General features: G+C 50.9%; 1 protein-coding gene across 1 annotated transcript in view; it reads right to left on the reverse strand.

Moving 5' to 3' along the window:
* PPL (periplakin) overlaps positions 1-15,007 on the reverse strand; it is a 57,551-nt gene that overhangs the window by 21,663 nt on the left and 20,881 nt on the right. The window contains exons 2-3 of the mRNA XM_045381648.2: positions 7,463-7,562; positions 596-750 (exon numbers count right to left, since the gene is read on the reverse strand). Coding sequence (XP_045237583.2) covers positions 596-750; positions 7,463-7,562 — 255 coding nt within the window. The remainder of the gene's footprint in view (positions 1-595; positions 751-7,462; positions 7,563-15,007) is intronic.

The raw sequence follows: 15,007 nt of genomic DNA on the forward strand, positions 1-15,007 counted from the left end.
CAGGGACAGGGAACCAGGCAGCGGGAGAGCTCGCTCAAAAGCTCACAGGTCAGCCTGGTGGCTCCAGAACAAGGGATATCAACTCCCTGAGCCTCGGTTTCCCCAGCTGCAAAATAGGGTCATCAAGAGGATCATGTGAGGCCGGGCAAGGTGGCTCACGCCTATAATCCCAGCACTTTGGGAGGCCGAGGCGGGCGGATCACCTGAGGTCTGGAGTTTGAGACCAGCCTGACCAACATAGAGAAACCCTGTCTCTACTAAAAATACAAAATTAGCTGGCCGTGGTGGCGCACGCCTGTAATTCCAGCTACTTGGGAGGCTGAGGCAGGAAAATCACTTGAACCGTGGAGGAAGAGGTTGCAGTGAGCCGAGATTACACCATTGCACTCCAGCCTGGGCAACAAGAGCAAAACCCTGTCTCAAAAAAAAAAAAAAAAAAAAAAAAAGAGGATTGTGTGAAGCCTTTGGCACGTGCCTGGCACCTAGTTAGCCCTTGATGACCCCTGACTCGGGCTCCCAAATGCTGAACAGTACCCCCTGCCTTGGCCCACAGCCCCCAGTGGATCCCCTGGGATAAGAAGCCGAAGGGACCTACTCCTCAGCAATCATGTCTCCCTGTGGGTGCTTCATGTGCTTGGCAATGGCCGCGTCCGCCTCCAGCACATAGAGCAGCTTCTCGGAGTCCAACACCTTCTGCAGGGTCACGTCCCGGTGCTCAGGCTGCCGACCGCCCTGCAGCCGAGCCACATCCTGTGAGGGCCATAAGAAAGGGGAAAATGGACAGAAGCCAAGAGCGGGCACGGTGGCAATGGGAGGGGTGGGAGGAAAGGGGTCAGCAAGGTGCTCCCCTTCTTTCCCTTTGAATAACATCTTCTGGGCTTGTCCAGCTGGAGGGCGGTTGGTAGTTCCATCTCTTTGCTGCTACGTGGTATTTCTCAGTTCACTTTGCAAAGTGGGCATTTTCCTTATGCCCGTCCAGCCTGTCCTCCAGCCACCCAGCAAACAGAGCTCAAGTGCCTACTGTATGCCAGGTGTTGGGACACAGCTGTGAATAGAAGAGACACGGCCTCCCTGCCCGGCACTCACAGCCCAGTCTGCGAGGCCACCAGGAAGGCCAAAGGATGAGCCTCACGGAGGTGACTGCAAGTCCCTCCAAGTCAGTGTTTATGAAAGAAACGCCCCAGAGGCGGAACGAGCGGACCTACTTCAGCTCTGGTGGTCAGGGAAGCCTCTCTGCAGCGGAGACACAAGCTAAGAACAAAGGATGAAAGGAACAGGTGTTCCAGGCACAGGGACAGCCTGTGCAAAGGTCCTGAGGCAGCAGAGAGCGAGCTACGACTGAGCCGTAGTGAAAAGGCCGCTGTGGATAGGGAGGAAACAGGGCAGGCGGGGAGGGCCAGAGCACAGAACGGCTGCCAGGAGGGATCCCGCACAGCTCCATTTGTGCTTAGAGGCAATGCCTCCATGGGCTCTGCAGAGAGAGGACATCAGCAGCAAGGGTGTGGGCTGGGAAGGCAGGCAGTGGTCTATGGCAGCAGCCAGGTGACAGAGAGGTGGCACCAGCAAGAAGGAGCAGAGCGGGGGGGGGGATATCTGAGAGGGCCCATCGATGGTTGCTGATGAGTACAGGGCTTCTGTTCGTTTAGGGAAGAGCAATGAATGGCAGCCGGGACAGTAGGTTTCTAAACACAGCGGGTTAATTCACTGTGCCAGTATCCGAGAAGCCTGGCTGTGAGTCTGCACCATGCCAGGTCCTGGGGATGAATCCCTGAGGCATCCCCAGTCCCACAGGGGAGGCAGTGACATGTCAGTGTGGGGACTAAGTGCACGTTGGCTGAGCCTGGAGCACTCAGAGGCGGCCCCCAGTCCCTGCCCCTAGCTGGGTCTCAGCATTCCCATCTCTACAATGGGCATAAGGAAAATACCCACTTTGCGAAGTGAACTGAGAAATACCACTTCGTAACAAAGAGCAGGAACTACGGACTGTGCTCCATGTGAACGAGCCTGGAAGACGTTATCTGAAGGGAAAGAAGCCCGACAGAGTCCACGTGGTGTGGGATCCATTGATGTGAAGTGTCCTGAACAGGCAAGTTCAGAGAGACAGAAAGTCTCTGTCTCTTAGCGGTTGCCTGCGGCAGGGCTGGGAAGAGGTATTAACCGTAAATAGGCACAAGAGATCTTGCGCGGGATGAAAATATTCTGAAACTGATTCTTGGGCGTGGTTCCATCCCTTGCTAAAGTTCCTCAAAATCATTAATTTGTACACTGGCAGTGGGAGCATGTTTAAAGTGAAATATGTCTCCATAAAGTTGTTTTTAAAAAAGAAAACGCCAAAGGAAGAAAAATAAGAAATACACAGGGGCGACGTGGTGCCTGGTATGAAGTAAACACTTGGCTTCCTCTTGGAGGAAGAAAATGTGTCAAGAGTGTCTTTGCCTGGCTAAGTCTGGAAGGGCTGAAGGGTGAACAGGCCTGGCTCCCCAGGGGACTGGAGGTGAGACTGATGTCTCGAAAAGCCAATGGAGGCCAGGCACAGTGGCTCATACCTGTAATCTTAACACTTTGGGAGGCTGAGGTGGGAGGATTGCTTGAGCCCAAGAGTGCAAGACCAGCCTGGGCAATATAGTGAGATCCCATTTCTTAAAAAATATTTTTAAAAGGTAGCTGGGTGTAATGGCAGGCACCTATAGTCCTAGCTACTCAGGCAGCTGGAGCAGGAGAATCATTTGAGTCCAGGAGTTCAAGGCTGCAGTGAGCTAAGATTGCACCACTGCACTCCAGCCTTGGCGACAAAGTGAGACCCTACCTCAAACCAACCAACCAATCCAAAAAGCCAATGGAACCAGGCATCCCCCAACCCTGGGTAGGCTGGTGTGTGTTAATTACAACAAAACATCAGCTTCTTGACTTGGAGTGGAATTTTATTCACTCCATTATCACTGGCATCCCTGAGCTGCAGATCAAAGATTAATTCCACAAAAGGAAGAAGTCCATTAATCATTGCCTAATTCGTGAAGGTGCCCAGTGGGAATGCAAGTTCTCTCAAAACAATGGCTGAGAGAGAAAGAGAGCATCTAGCTGAGGGAGGCTAGTGTTCAAAAGTTCAAAGGCAGGCAGAAGTGATCGATGGTGAGAGAGATTAGCATAGGGTTGATCAACTGGGGAGATGGCCAGGGAGCTTTCTAGACAGTGTTATCCATCTTGCCCCAGACAGTGGTTATCTGGGTATCTACTGATGCAAAAATTCAACCAGGTGAAGTCTTCAAATGTAGACACTTCTCTACAGTTTATGTAAGTTATATCTTGATTTAAAAAAAAAAGTTTTTTTAAGTCATAAAGGTCAGGTGCAGTGGCTCACGCCTATAATCCCAGCACTCTGGGAAGCCCAGGCCAGAGGACTGCTTGAGCTCAGGAGTTGGAGACCAGCCTGGTCAACATAGTGAGACCCTATCTCAAAAAAAAAAAAAAAAAGGCCGGGCGCGGTGGCTCAAGCCTGTAATCCCAGCACTTCGGGAGGCTGAGACGGGCGGATCACAAGGTCAGGAGATCGAGACCATCCTGGCTAACACGGTGAAACCCCGTCTCTACTAAAAAATACAAAAAACTAGCCGGGCGAGGTGGCGTGTGCCTGTAGTCCCAGCTACTCAGGAGGCTGAGGCAGGAGAATGGCGTGAACCCGGAAGGCAGAGCTTGCAGTGAGCTGCGATCCGGCCACTGCACTCCAGCCTGGGCAACAGAGTGAGACTCTGTCTCAAAAAAAAAAAAAAAAAAAAGAAAAAAAAAAAATACAAAAATTAGCCAGGCATAGTAGCATGCACCTGTAGTCCCAGCTACTTAGGAGGTTGAGGTGGGAGGGATTGCTTGAGCCCAGGAGGTTGAGGCTTCAGTGAGTCGTGAATGCACCACTGCACTCCAGCCTGGGTGACAGAGCAAGACCTTGTCTCAATAAAAAAATAAAATAAAAAATGATAGGCACTAATATATCTAATAAATCACACACACACAGAGATACATGATAAAACCAATTCAGCAGACATTATTAGTAGGATTGGGCGGTGGGATATGGCTGTTCACTGTACAGTTTTCTGCATGTTTAGCATTTGAATAAATGTGTGATGCAGTGTATGATTCTGTTTATGTCAAATATCCAGAATAAATAAATCCATAGAGACAGAAATCAGATGAGTGGCTGCCGGGGAAAAGGGGAGGAGGGGAGTCACTGTTAAGGGTGTGGGGTTTCCCTCTGGGGTAAGGGAAATGTTTTGGAACTAGATCAAGGTGATGGTTGTGTAACGTTGTGAATGTACTCAATGCCACTGAACTGCACACATTACACGGTTAATTTTATGTTACATGAATCTCCCCTCAATTAAAAAAAATGGGAAATTCAAGAGCACTTCTGGGAAATGAAATAAATAGTATCTTTAGCAAAAAGTAAACAAGAAAAAGACTGTGTGATCCATGTAGTCTTCAAAGCCTAGCTTCTTTTTTCAAGTGAGTTCAATTGAAGTTAAAAAAATAGGCCGGGCACGGTGGCTCACACCTGTAATCCCAGCACTTTGGGAGGCCAAGGTGGGTGGATCACGAGGTCAGGAGTTTGAGACCAGCCTGGCCAATATGGTGAAACCCTATCTCTACTGAAAATAAATAAATAAATTAATTAATTAATTAACTGGGCGTGGTGGTGCATGCCTGTAGTCCCAACTACTTGGGAGGCTGAGGCAGAAGAATGACTTGAACCCAGGAGACGGAGGTTGCAGTGAGCCGAGATAGCAAACTGCACTCCAACCTGGGCGACAGAGTGAGACTGTCTCAAAAAAAAAAAAAAAAAAAAAGAAAGAAAGAAAGAAAGAAAAATAGTTCAGGCCAAGCACTCACGCCTATAATCCCAGCACTTTGGGAAGCTGAGGCAGGAGGATGGATTGAGGCCAGGAGTTCAAGACCAGCCTGGACAACATAGCAAGGACCTCTGTCTCTGCAAAAAATAAAATAAAAATGGTTCAAATGGTTCAAAATTACCTATTTCAAGTCATTACTCCAGGAAAATAAAATGAGAAGGTTAAACCCTCTTCCTTCTTTCTCCCTCTCTTTCTCTCACACACACACAAAGGTCAAACAGATATACACCAATATGTTAATAGCCAATAGATACCTCTGGTGGTGGAATTCTACATGACTGAGTTTATTGACTGACTGATTGATTGATTGAGGCAAGGTCTACCTCTGCTGCCCAGACTGGAGTGCAGTGCTGTGATCTCAGCTCACTGTAGCCTCAACCTCCTGGGCTTAAGTGAGCCTCCCACCTCAGCCTCCCAAGGAGCTGGGACTACAGGCACACACACCACCACACCTGGCAAATTTTTCATATTTTTTGTAGAGACGAGGTTTCACCACATTGCTCAGGCTTGTCTCAAACTCCTGGGCTCAGGTGATCTGCCTGCCGAGGCCTCCCAAAGTGCTGAAATTACAGGCGCGAGCCACCGTGCCTGGCTCATGATTTTAATTTACTTTGTTATGCTTGTTTATCCGTCCTGAAATGTGTGTGACGAACACATATTATTTTTATTATGAGGAAAAAAGAGTGACACCCCCAAAAGATGTTTTTCATTTAATAAAGAAAAAATCCACCACCACAGGGAGCCTCAGATGGCAGGGGATGAAACTGCAAATGACGAGGGGAACTGACAGGAGGGAACAGGTAGAGGCCAGAGAGGCAGGAGGTGGAGGCCCAGGAGGGCATGGAGGGCGGGACCCCAGGAAGGAGGCCAGGGCAAGGCCCACTCCTGGGGCCCCTGCAGGGGACAGCTGGTGGCGGAGAACATAGTCTCCACTTACCTGCCCCCTGCACCCCCATGGACTGTACCCACCCACCACCTTGGGTCTCTTGGCTGCTGTGGACAGGCCTTCAGAGGGTAGGCAACTGGGCCATCAGGGGCAGCCAGGGGGTTAGACATCTATGGCTGGGCCTGAGCAGACCTTGACCTCCCTCCTGACCTCCCCACCCTCAGCCTCCCACTCCTCTGGTCCCACCTTTCTTTGTTGTTGTTGTTGTTGTGGTTGTTGTTATTTTCAAGACAGAGTCTTATTCTGTTGCCCAGGCTAGAGTGCAGTGGCATAATCTTGGCTCACTGCAACCTCCGCCTCCCAGGTTCAAGCGATTCTCCTGCCTAAGCCTCCTGAGTAGCTGGGATTATGGGTGTGCACCACCACGCCCAGCTAATTTTTGTACTTTTAGTAGAGATGAGGTTTTACCGTATTGGCCAATCTGGTCTCAAACTCCTGACCTCAAGTGATCTGCCCACCTCGGCCTCCCAAAGTACTGGGATTACAGTGGCGTGAGTCATTACGCACCTGGCCTGGTCCCACCTCTTAGTCATCTCCTGCATAGGGACGCCAGATGAAGTACAGATCACCAGTTACACTTGAATTTCAGATAAACAACAAATAGTGTTTTAGCATAAGCCTTTCCCTAATAATACATGGGCTTTCCCATTACTAAAACATGATTTGTGTTCTGAAATTCAAATGTTACTGGGCATCTTGTATTTTATTTGCTAAATCTGGTAACTCCACCTCCGGGCCAATGCCGGCACCATCTCTGTCACTGACTCATCACCCCAGTCCCTTCTGAACCTCAATTGCTCCAGGCTACAAAACGGGCATCAACCCAGTCGCACCAGGCTGACGCCGGTGGAAGGCTCGAAGAGGTCATCATTCCAGAGGCTTATGAGTCCCGCAGGGTACAGAGGCTTCGTGCCATTGAGTCCACCGGGCAGTTATCCCCATGTAACAGAAGGGGAAACTGAGGCACAGAGCAGGGAAAGTGATTTGCGTAGCTATTTTCTCTCTCTTCTCCAAAAAAGGCTGAGGATGACCTGCACCCTGAGTGCTGGCAGCAGCAGGATGAGCACTGAGAATGATATTAATGATAGTAGCTCTGCACTTTACCTGAATAATCTATTTAATCTTTACAACCACCCCGCCGGGTGGGAACCATCACTCCTGCCCAGTTAGAGAGAATCCCATTCATGGGGAGGTGCCAAGACTTACTTGCCCAAGGTCACCCAGCAAGGACAAGGCTGGGCTGCTTCCCTAGAGCCTGACCCCATGGCAGTCCTCCAGGCAGGAGACGCTTTGCACAGGGCCCAGGAGGTGGGAGGAACTTAGTATCCAGCAGGTACTGGTATTAACAACAATGGCCGGGTTCCTCTCGCAGAGCAGGGCTTCCTGACCTCGGCGCCCCTGCCCTACACTGCACGGTAGGGTGTTCAGCGGCAACCGTCTCCCCTCCCCAGCTGACGCCAGGAGCACCTTCCTTCCAAACAGTGAAAACGAAACTGTCCCTGCATGTTCCCTCGGGGCCAGAATCACCCCTGAGCGGGAATCACTGATTCCGAACAGACCTCGGTCCTCAACGGGGCTGGTAGCACAGGGGCACCTGGGCAGGAACGGGGGCACTCACACTCTGCATCTTGGCCTCCGTGTCCACGATGTTCTTCTCCACCTGGTCGGCATTCTTCTGCAGCTGCTCGATCAGCTCCGAAAGCTCCTTGTTAGAGATGCTGCGGGCAGAAGCCGAGGGGAGATGGGTGGGGTGCCTGGTGGGTGGGGGCTGTGCCCCTACCAGCACCCCATCCCCTGGCTGTCCCCGGCCCCACGCTCTGAGCAGGAGCTGCCCACAGAGCCTTTGAGGTAGTTGGGCTGTTCCCGTAGGGCAACGTCACTAAAGCCCCATAGACAAGGCAGCGCCTGGCAGGGGGTCAGCCTCCATTTTTTTTTTTTTTAATTTTTTTTTGAGATGGAGTCTTGTTCTGTCACCTACACTAAAGTGCAGTGGCATGATTTCGGCTTATTGCAACCTCCACTTCTTGGGTTCAAATGATTCTCATGCCTCAGCCTCCCCAGTAGCCGGGATTACAGGTGCACACCACCAAGCCTGGCTAATTTTTATATTTTTAGTGGAGAGGGGGTTTCACCATGTTGGCCAGGCTGGTCTTGAACTCCTGACCTTAAGTGATCTGCCCACCTCGGCCTCCCAAAGTGCTGGGATTATAGGCGTGAGCCACTGGGCCCGGCCAGTTTCCACTTTGATCATTCTAATACTTCTATTTTTATTTATTTATTTATTTGTTTATTTAATTGCCATAGATAGAGTCTCACACTCTTGCCCAGGCTGGAGTATAGCGGCACAGTCATGGCTCACTCTAGCCTCTATCTCCTACGCTCAAGCAATCCTCCCAGCCCGGCCTCCCAAGTAGCTGGGACTACAGGCACATGCCACCACTCCTGGATAACTTTTACATTCCTTTTGGTAGAGAGGGGGTTTCAACATGTCACCCAGGCTGGTCTCAAACTCCTGAGCTCAAGCAATCCATCCACCTCGGACTCCCAAAGTGCCGATCACAGATGTGAGCAACCAGGCCTTGCCTACATATTTTTTGTGAGAGATACGGTCTCACTCTGTCACCTGGCTTAGAGTGCAGTGGCATGATCGTAGTTCGCTGCAGCCTCGAACTCCCGAGCTCAAGCAATCCTCCTACCTCCGCCTCCCGAGTAGCTGGGACCACTGGCACCACCAGCGCACCCAGCTTCTAATGCTTCTATTTTGCCATGTTGGCAAAACGCACCATATTTTAAAAATTGGGAGATAACTCACATACCGTAAAATTCACCTGTTTAAAGTACACAGTCAGTGGTTTTTAGCACTACATATTCAGAATTGTGCAACCATCACCACTATCTCATTCCAGACATTTTTATCACCCCAAAGCTCCACACCCACGAGCTGTCACTCCCTATTCCCCACCTGCTCCAGCCCCTGGCAATCAGGAACTCACTTTCTCTCTCTATGGATTTGCCTATTCTGGACATTTCATAAAAACAGAATCACACAACACGTGGCCTTTTGCGTCTGCCTTCTCTCAGCATGATGTTTTCAAACTTCATGCATATTGTGGCATCTATTAGAACTTCATTCTTTTTATGGCTGAATAATATTCTGTCACATGGCTACATCACATTTTCCTTATTCATTCAACAACTGACAACCATCTGGGCCGTTTCCACCTTTGGGCCATCATGAGAATCACGCTGCTGAGAACATTCGGGAACAAGCTATTGTGTGATCAGTCTTATTTTTAATTACCTGATGTTTTTCTTTCAACCTACTCATTTTATTTTAGAGTTAAATGAATGTGTTTACAAAGGTAACTTGCTCTCCCCCTTTTAAACGGAAATCCAGAAGCCCTCATCACAAGTGAATTAGCTGCCAAAATAAATTTCATGGGAACGCAGTGGCATTGGGTTCCATGGTGACACCGGGCTGCCCGCTGTTACGAGTCAGGAGGTGTGACAGCCGTGGTGGCATCAGGCCCAGCCTCTCTCCTGATCTTCTCAGAGAGCCTGAAAGAGACTTGAGGCCTGGTGCGGTGGCTCACACCTGTAATCCCAGTACTTTGGGAGGCCACAGCGGGTGGATCACCTGAGATCAGGAGTTTGAGACCAGCCTGGCCAACATGGTGAAACCCCGTCTCCACTAAAAATACAAATATTAGCTGGGCGTGGTGGTGCGCACCTGTAATGCCAGCTACTCAGGGAGGCTGAGGCAGGAGAATCGCTTGAACCCAGGAGGTGGAGGTTGCAGTGAGCCGAGATCGTGCCACTGCACTCCAGCCTGGGCGACAGAGCGAGACTCAGTCTCAAAGAAAAAAAAAAAAAAGTCTTGAAAGCAGCCTGGCCCTCTCCCTCACTGTCTCTGTGTCCCCTCCTGTCACATCTGTCTACTGCCCCCCGTCCCCCAGAACCACATACAAACTACTCTGGAAAATGCTATCATGGGAGTTAGTTAAGACTTTGGCCCTGGGGTTAGCTGTGGGTGCAGATCTTGGGGCCCATCAGCCGCTGAGTGGCTGTGTGACTTGGCCAAGCTCCCTTGCCTCTCTGTGCCTCTGCTTCCCAATCCGATGGACTACAGTAACAGAACCTTTCCCGGGACCGGGGTGGCGGGGGTTACAAATGGAAGTGAAGTCACACTGCTAAAGCGCTGTGCACAGAGCTGGGCGCAGAGTAAGTCTCAACAAAGGTTTGTGATTTTAGTTGTCAAGGAGCCTTAGAGATTACCCAGCCCTGCCTCTGTTGTTTTGAGACAGAGTCTCGCTCTGTCACCCAGGCTGGAAGTGCAGTGGTACGATCTTGGCTCACTGCAACCTCTACCTCCTGGGTTCAAACGATTCTGCTGCCTCAGCCTCCTGAGTAGCTGGGATTACAGGCGTGCGCCACCATGCCCGGCCTCCGTCTGTTGCTTTTTTTTTTTTTTTTTTTTTTTTGGAGACGGAGTCTTGCTCTGTCGCCCAGGCTGGAGTGCAGTGGCCGGATCTCAGCTCACTGCAAGCTCCGCCTCCCAGGTTTACGCCATTTTCCTGCCTCAGCCTCCGGAGTAGCTGGGACTACAGGCGCCCGCCACCTCGCCCGGCTAGTTTTTTGTATTTTTTTAGTAGAGACGGGGTTTCACCGTGTTAGCCAGGATGGTCTCGATCTCCTGACCTCGTGATCCGCCCGTCTCAGCCTCCCAAAGTGCTGGGATTACAGGCTTGAGCCACCGCGCCCGGCCTGTTGCTTTCTTTAAACAAAGAAAGAAACAGACACCAGACAGGGAAAGCAGCTTAGCCACTGTCACCCAGCCAGCCAGCCATGATAGTTCCCCTGTCTCCATTGAAGACCCACAGTGGGGCCTGTGTGGCTAGGCACGCAGAAGATTCCTCCTACTCACACTCATTAAGCACCTGCTGTGTGCAGGCCTGGCATCTCACAAAGACAAGCCTCTCCCTCCCTGATCCACCCTACAGACCAGGAGGCAATCAGTATTTATAGAAACAGTCACGAGACTGAGACAGGCCTGGGGGCTGGGGATGCCCAAGGGAGCCTCTGGACTGGCTGGGCGGGGACACCAGTAGTCACGGAAGGCTTCCTGGAGGAGGTGGTGTCGGCTGGGTGCTAAAGCAGGAGGAAGAATTTGGCGTTCCTGTGCAGAAGGCTCCAGTGAGGACAGGCCATAGAGAGGCAGGTCCTGGCATGTCCCGTGGGGTGGGCCAGGGTGGGGTTCTTCACCATCAAGGCAGAGGTGACCACCAGCCCTTTAGACTGACACTCCCCGGGTCAAGGTTCTGGGGCCCAGTGTGAAAAATTCAGATTCCGGGCCACTAACCCAGACCTGCTGAACCCAGGTCTCCAGAGCTGGGCCCAGGAAGCTGTATTATTATTGCGATTTTTGCAGGTTCCCCAGGGTACCTGGACACCTACTGGAGGCATGGAGCAGCACTGCAGGTGCTGTTGATGTTGGCGGCGCTGAGGGCAGAAATGGCAGCAGCAAACATGCTGGAGAATCTACCCCCCGATGTCCCAAACCTTGCCTAAGGGCTGGCTTTGTGGCAGACCTGGATACACTGGAGCTGGGCGATCTTGAGGGAACAGGACCCAGGCCACACCTTCTGCAAGGTCAACTGGGGGCAGCCTGCCCCAAAGTGGGGTTCCAGGAACCCAGCTCTTACAAGCCTTATTCTTCCTTGGTCAAGGCAGTTAGGAAAACCCCACCTTGATATGTTCATGAGCCAGCAAAGGCACTGACAAGTCCTGCAGTGAAGAAAGCTGGTGTTTGGCGGGGTGGCCAAGAAGGCTCAGCAGCGGGGAGCTTTGGATGGAGGATCTGGGTAAGAAGGGATAAGCTGGGCTTCTAGAACATCCAGGTCAGGGGTCCACCCCTGACTCCTCCCTCATTCCCTAACCCCCACTTCCTGGTTTTGGCAGGCCACATGGAGAATGTGAGTTTCTGGACCCCCACGTTCCCACCCCAGTCACTGACCATCTGCCTGGCCAGCTGCACCTTGAGGCAGTGAGTCTCACCCCAAATAGTCAAGCCCTGACTCTGCAGTGCATTGTTAGGGTCTGCACTGTGGCTCAAGCAGGGGCCTTGGTCTCTCTTGAGCCCAGTCCCACCTCAGGCACAGGGCCAGCGCCCAACCCAGCCGTTTCATGGACCGGGGCAGATGCAAGAAAAGCCACCTCTGGACTCCATCCTGGCCGGGCCTACTGTTCCAGCCGAAGCCCCCCAGAGGACATAGGAGTTGTGCGGCTATGACCACTGCCTCAGGGACCTTGGACTCCTGGTGGGACAAAGTCGTGAGCGGCAGCAGGAAGCTATGAGGAGACAGGCCCACGGCCCACTCCGCCGCTTGCTGCTTAGACAGCCTCAGGCAAGTGCCCTACCCTCGTGCAGCCTCCGCTTCTCCATCTGTCCACTGGTGATGACCACAGAGGCATCCTGGGCATGTGCCACTTGCTGTGGGCTTTGCCAGACCTCACATTCACAGGCACCAGCTCAATAGCATTGTTGCCCTAAGTCCCCGGGGAGGTTCGTGTGCCCCTTTACAGATGAAGAAACCAAGACTCTGAGACATCAAAGCACTTGCCCAGGGTCACACAGCTTGTGAACCATGATTCTCTTCTCCAGCAATCTCACTCCAGAGGCACGTGATCGACTGGGCTAACAGTCACTCATAGGGATACTAGGAAACTCACACCAATAACAACCTCCACCATTAAATATGAGCTAATGGCTAATACTTACTTTCTACATGCTGGGCTCCTCACTGTTTCTGACTCAATCTTCATGACAACCCTGCAAGCTGGGTGTTAGCATGGTGGGTAATTGTATTATTATCCCCATTTATGGGTGTGGAAACTGAGGATCAGAGAGGTTAAGTAACTCTCCCCAAGTCACCCAGCAATTAGATGGCAGAGCCAGACTCCAGGCCCTTAACAACTCAATGTGATGATCTTACAGGGCTCCCAACACACAGTAGGTACTTCATAGATTAATTTAAAATGCCAAGAGCCCAAAACCACACCAGGATGTCACTTTTCATCCACCATGATGGCTATAATAAAAAAGACAGACAGTAACAAGTGTTGACAAAGATGTGTAGAAATCGGAACCCTCGTGCCTTGCTGGTGGGGATGCAAAATGGTGCACAGTTGTGGAAAACAGTCTAGAAATTCTGCAAAAAGTTAAACAGTCACCATAAGATCCAGCAAGTCCACCCCTATGTGTTCTTTTATTTTTATTACTTATTTATTTACTTATTTTTTCGAGACAGGGTCTCACCCTGTTGCCCAGGCTGGAGTACAGTAGCATGATCTCGGCTCACTGCAGCCTCCGCTTCCCAGACTCAAATGATTCTCCTACCTCAGCCTCCTGAGTAGCTGGGATTACAGGTGCCCACCACTACACCCGGCTAACTTTTGTACTTTTAGTAGGGACGGGGTTTCGCCATGTTGGCCAGGCTGATCTCGAACTCCTGACCTCAGGTGATCCACTTGCCTCAGCCTCCCAAAGTGCTGGGATTATAGGCATGAGCCATTGTACCCAGCCTTATTTTTATTTTTTGAGACAGGGTCTCACTCTGTTGCCCGGGCTGGAGTGCAGTGGCGCAATCTCAGCTCACTGCAGTGTTGACCTCCCAGTCTCAAGCAATCTTCGTACCTCAGCCTCTGAGTAACTGTGACTATAGGCACCTGGCACCATGCCCAGCTAATTTTTGTTTTTTTTTTTTTTTTTTAGAGAGGGAGGTTTTGCCATGTTGCCCCAGCTGGTCTTGAACCCCTGGGCTGAAGCAATCCATCTGCCTTGGCCGCCCAAAATATTAGGATTACAGGCGTGAGCCACTGCACCCAGCCTACCCCTACGTATCTATCCAAGAGAAATGAAAACCTATGTCTGGGCCAGGCGCGGTGACTCATGCCTGTAATCCCAGCACTCTGGGAGGCCGAGGCAGATGGATCACCCGAGGTCAGGAGTTCGAGACCAGCCTGGCCAACATGGCGAAACCCCACCTCTATGAAAAGTACAAAAAAATTAGCTGGATATGGTGGTATGTGCCTGTAATCCCATCTACTCGGGAAGCTGAGGCAGGAGAATCGCTTGAACCTGGTAGGTGGAGGTTGCAGTGAGCCGAGGTCGTGCCACTACACTCCAGCCAGAGCAAGACTCTGTCTCAGAAAATAAAAACCAAGAACCAAAAAACAAAAAAATCTATGCCTGCACAGAAACTTGTACATAGATGAGTCACAGCAGCATGATTCATAGTAGCCTTTTGGCTTCCACTTTTTAGTGGAAACAACTCAAATATTCATCAACTGATGAAAATATAAACAAAATGTGGTCTATCTGTATTATTTGGCCAAACAATGAAGGCAGAACTGACAACTGCTACAGCCTCATGAACCTCGAGAATGTTATGCTCAGTGAGAGAAGCCAGACACAAAAGCTCACATATTATTCCATTGGTAAGAAATGTCCAGAATGGAGGAATCTACGGGAGCAGAAGGTGGATGGGTTGTTGCCAGGGCCCAGGAGGATGTGAAATGGAGAGTGATTCCTAAAGGGTATGAGATTTCTTTTTGGGGTGATGAAAATGTTTTATGGGGATGGTTGGACAACTCTGTGACAATATTAATAACCACTGAGCCAGGCGCGGTGGCTCGCACCTATAATCCCAGTACTTTGGGAAGCCGAGGTGGGCAGATCACTTGAGCCCAGGAGTTTGAGAGCAGCCTGGGCGACATGGTGAAACCCCATGTCTACTGAAAATACAAAAAATTAGCTGGGCATGGTGATGCGCACCTGTGGTCCCAGATACTCGGGAGGCTGAGGGGGGAGGATTGCTTGAGCCCAGGAGATTGAGGCTGCAGTGAGCCGAGACTTCACCACTGCACTCCAGCCTGGGCAATGAGAGTGAGACCCTGTCTCAAAACAAAAAAACAAAAACAGTGAATTGAACACTTTAAATGAGTGAACTGCATGGTATGTGAATTATATCACCGTAAAACTGCTACAAAAAAAAAAGGCAGCTGGGCGCGGTGGTTCACGCCTGTAATCCCAGCACTTTGGGAGGCTGAGTCAGGCAGGTCACCTGAGGTCAGGAGTTCAAGACCAGCCTGGCCAACATGGTGA

Source organism: Macaca fascicularis, chromosome 20, assembly GCF_037993035.2.
Source record: "Macaca fascicularis isolate 582-1 chromosome 20, T2T-MFA8v1.1".
Taxonomy (NCBI): Eukaryota; Metazoa; Chordata; class Mammalia; order Primates; family Cercopithecidae; genus Macaca; species Macaca fascicularis.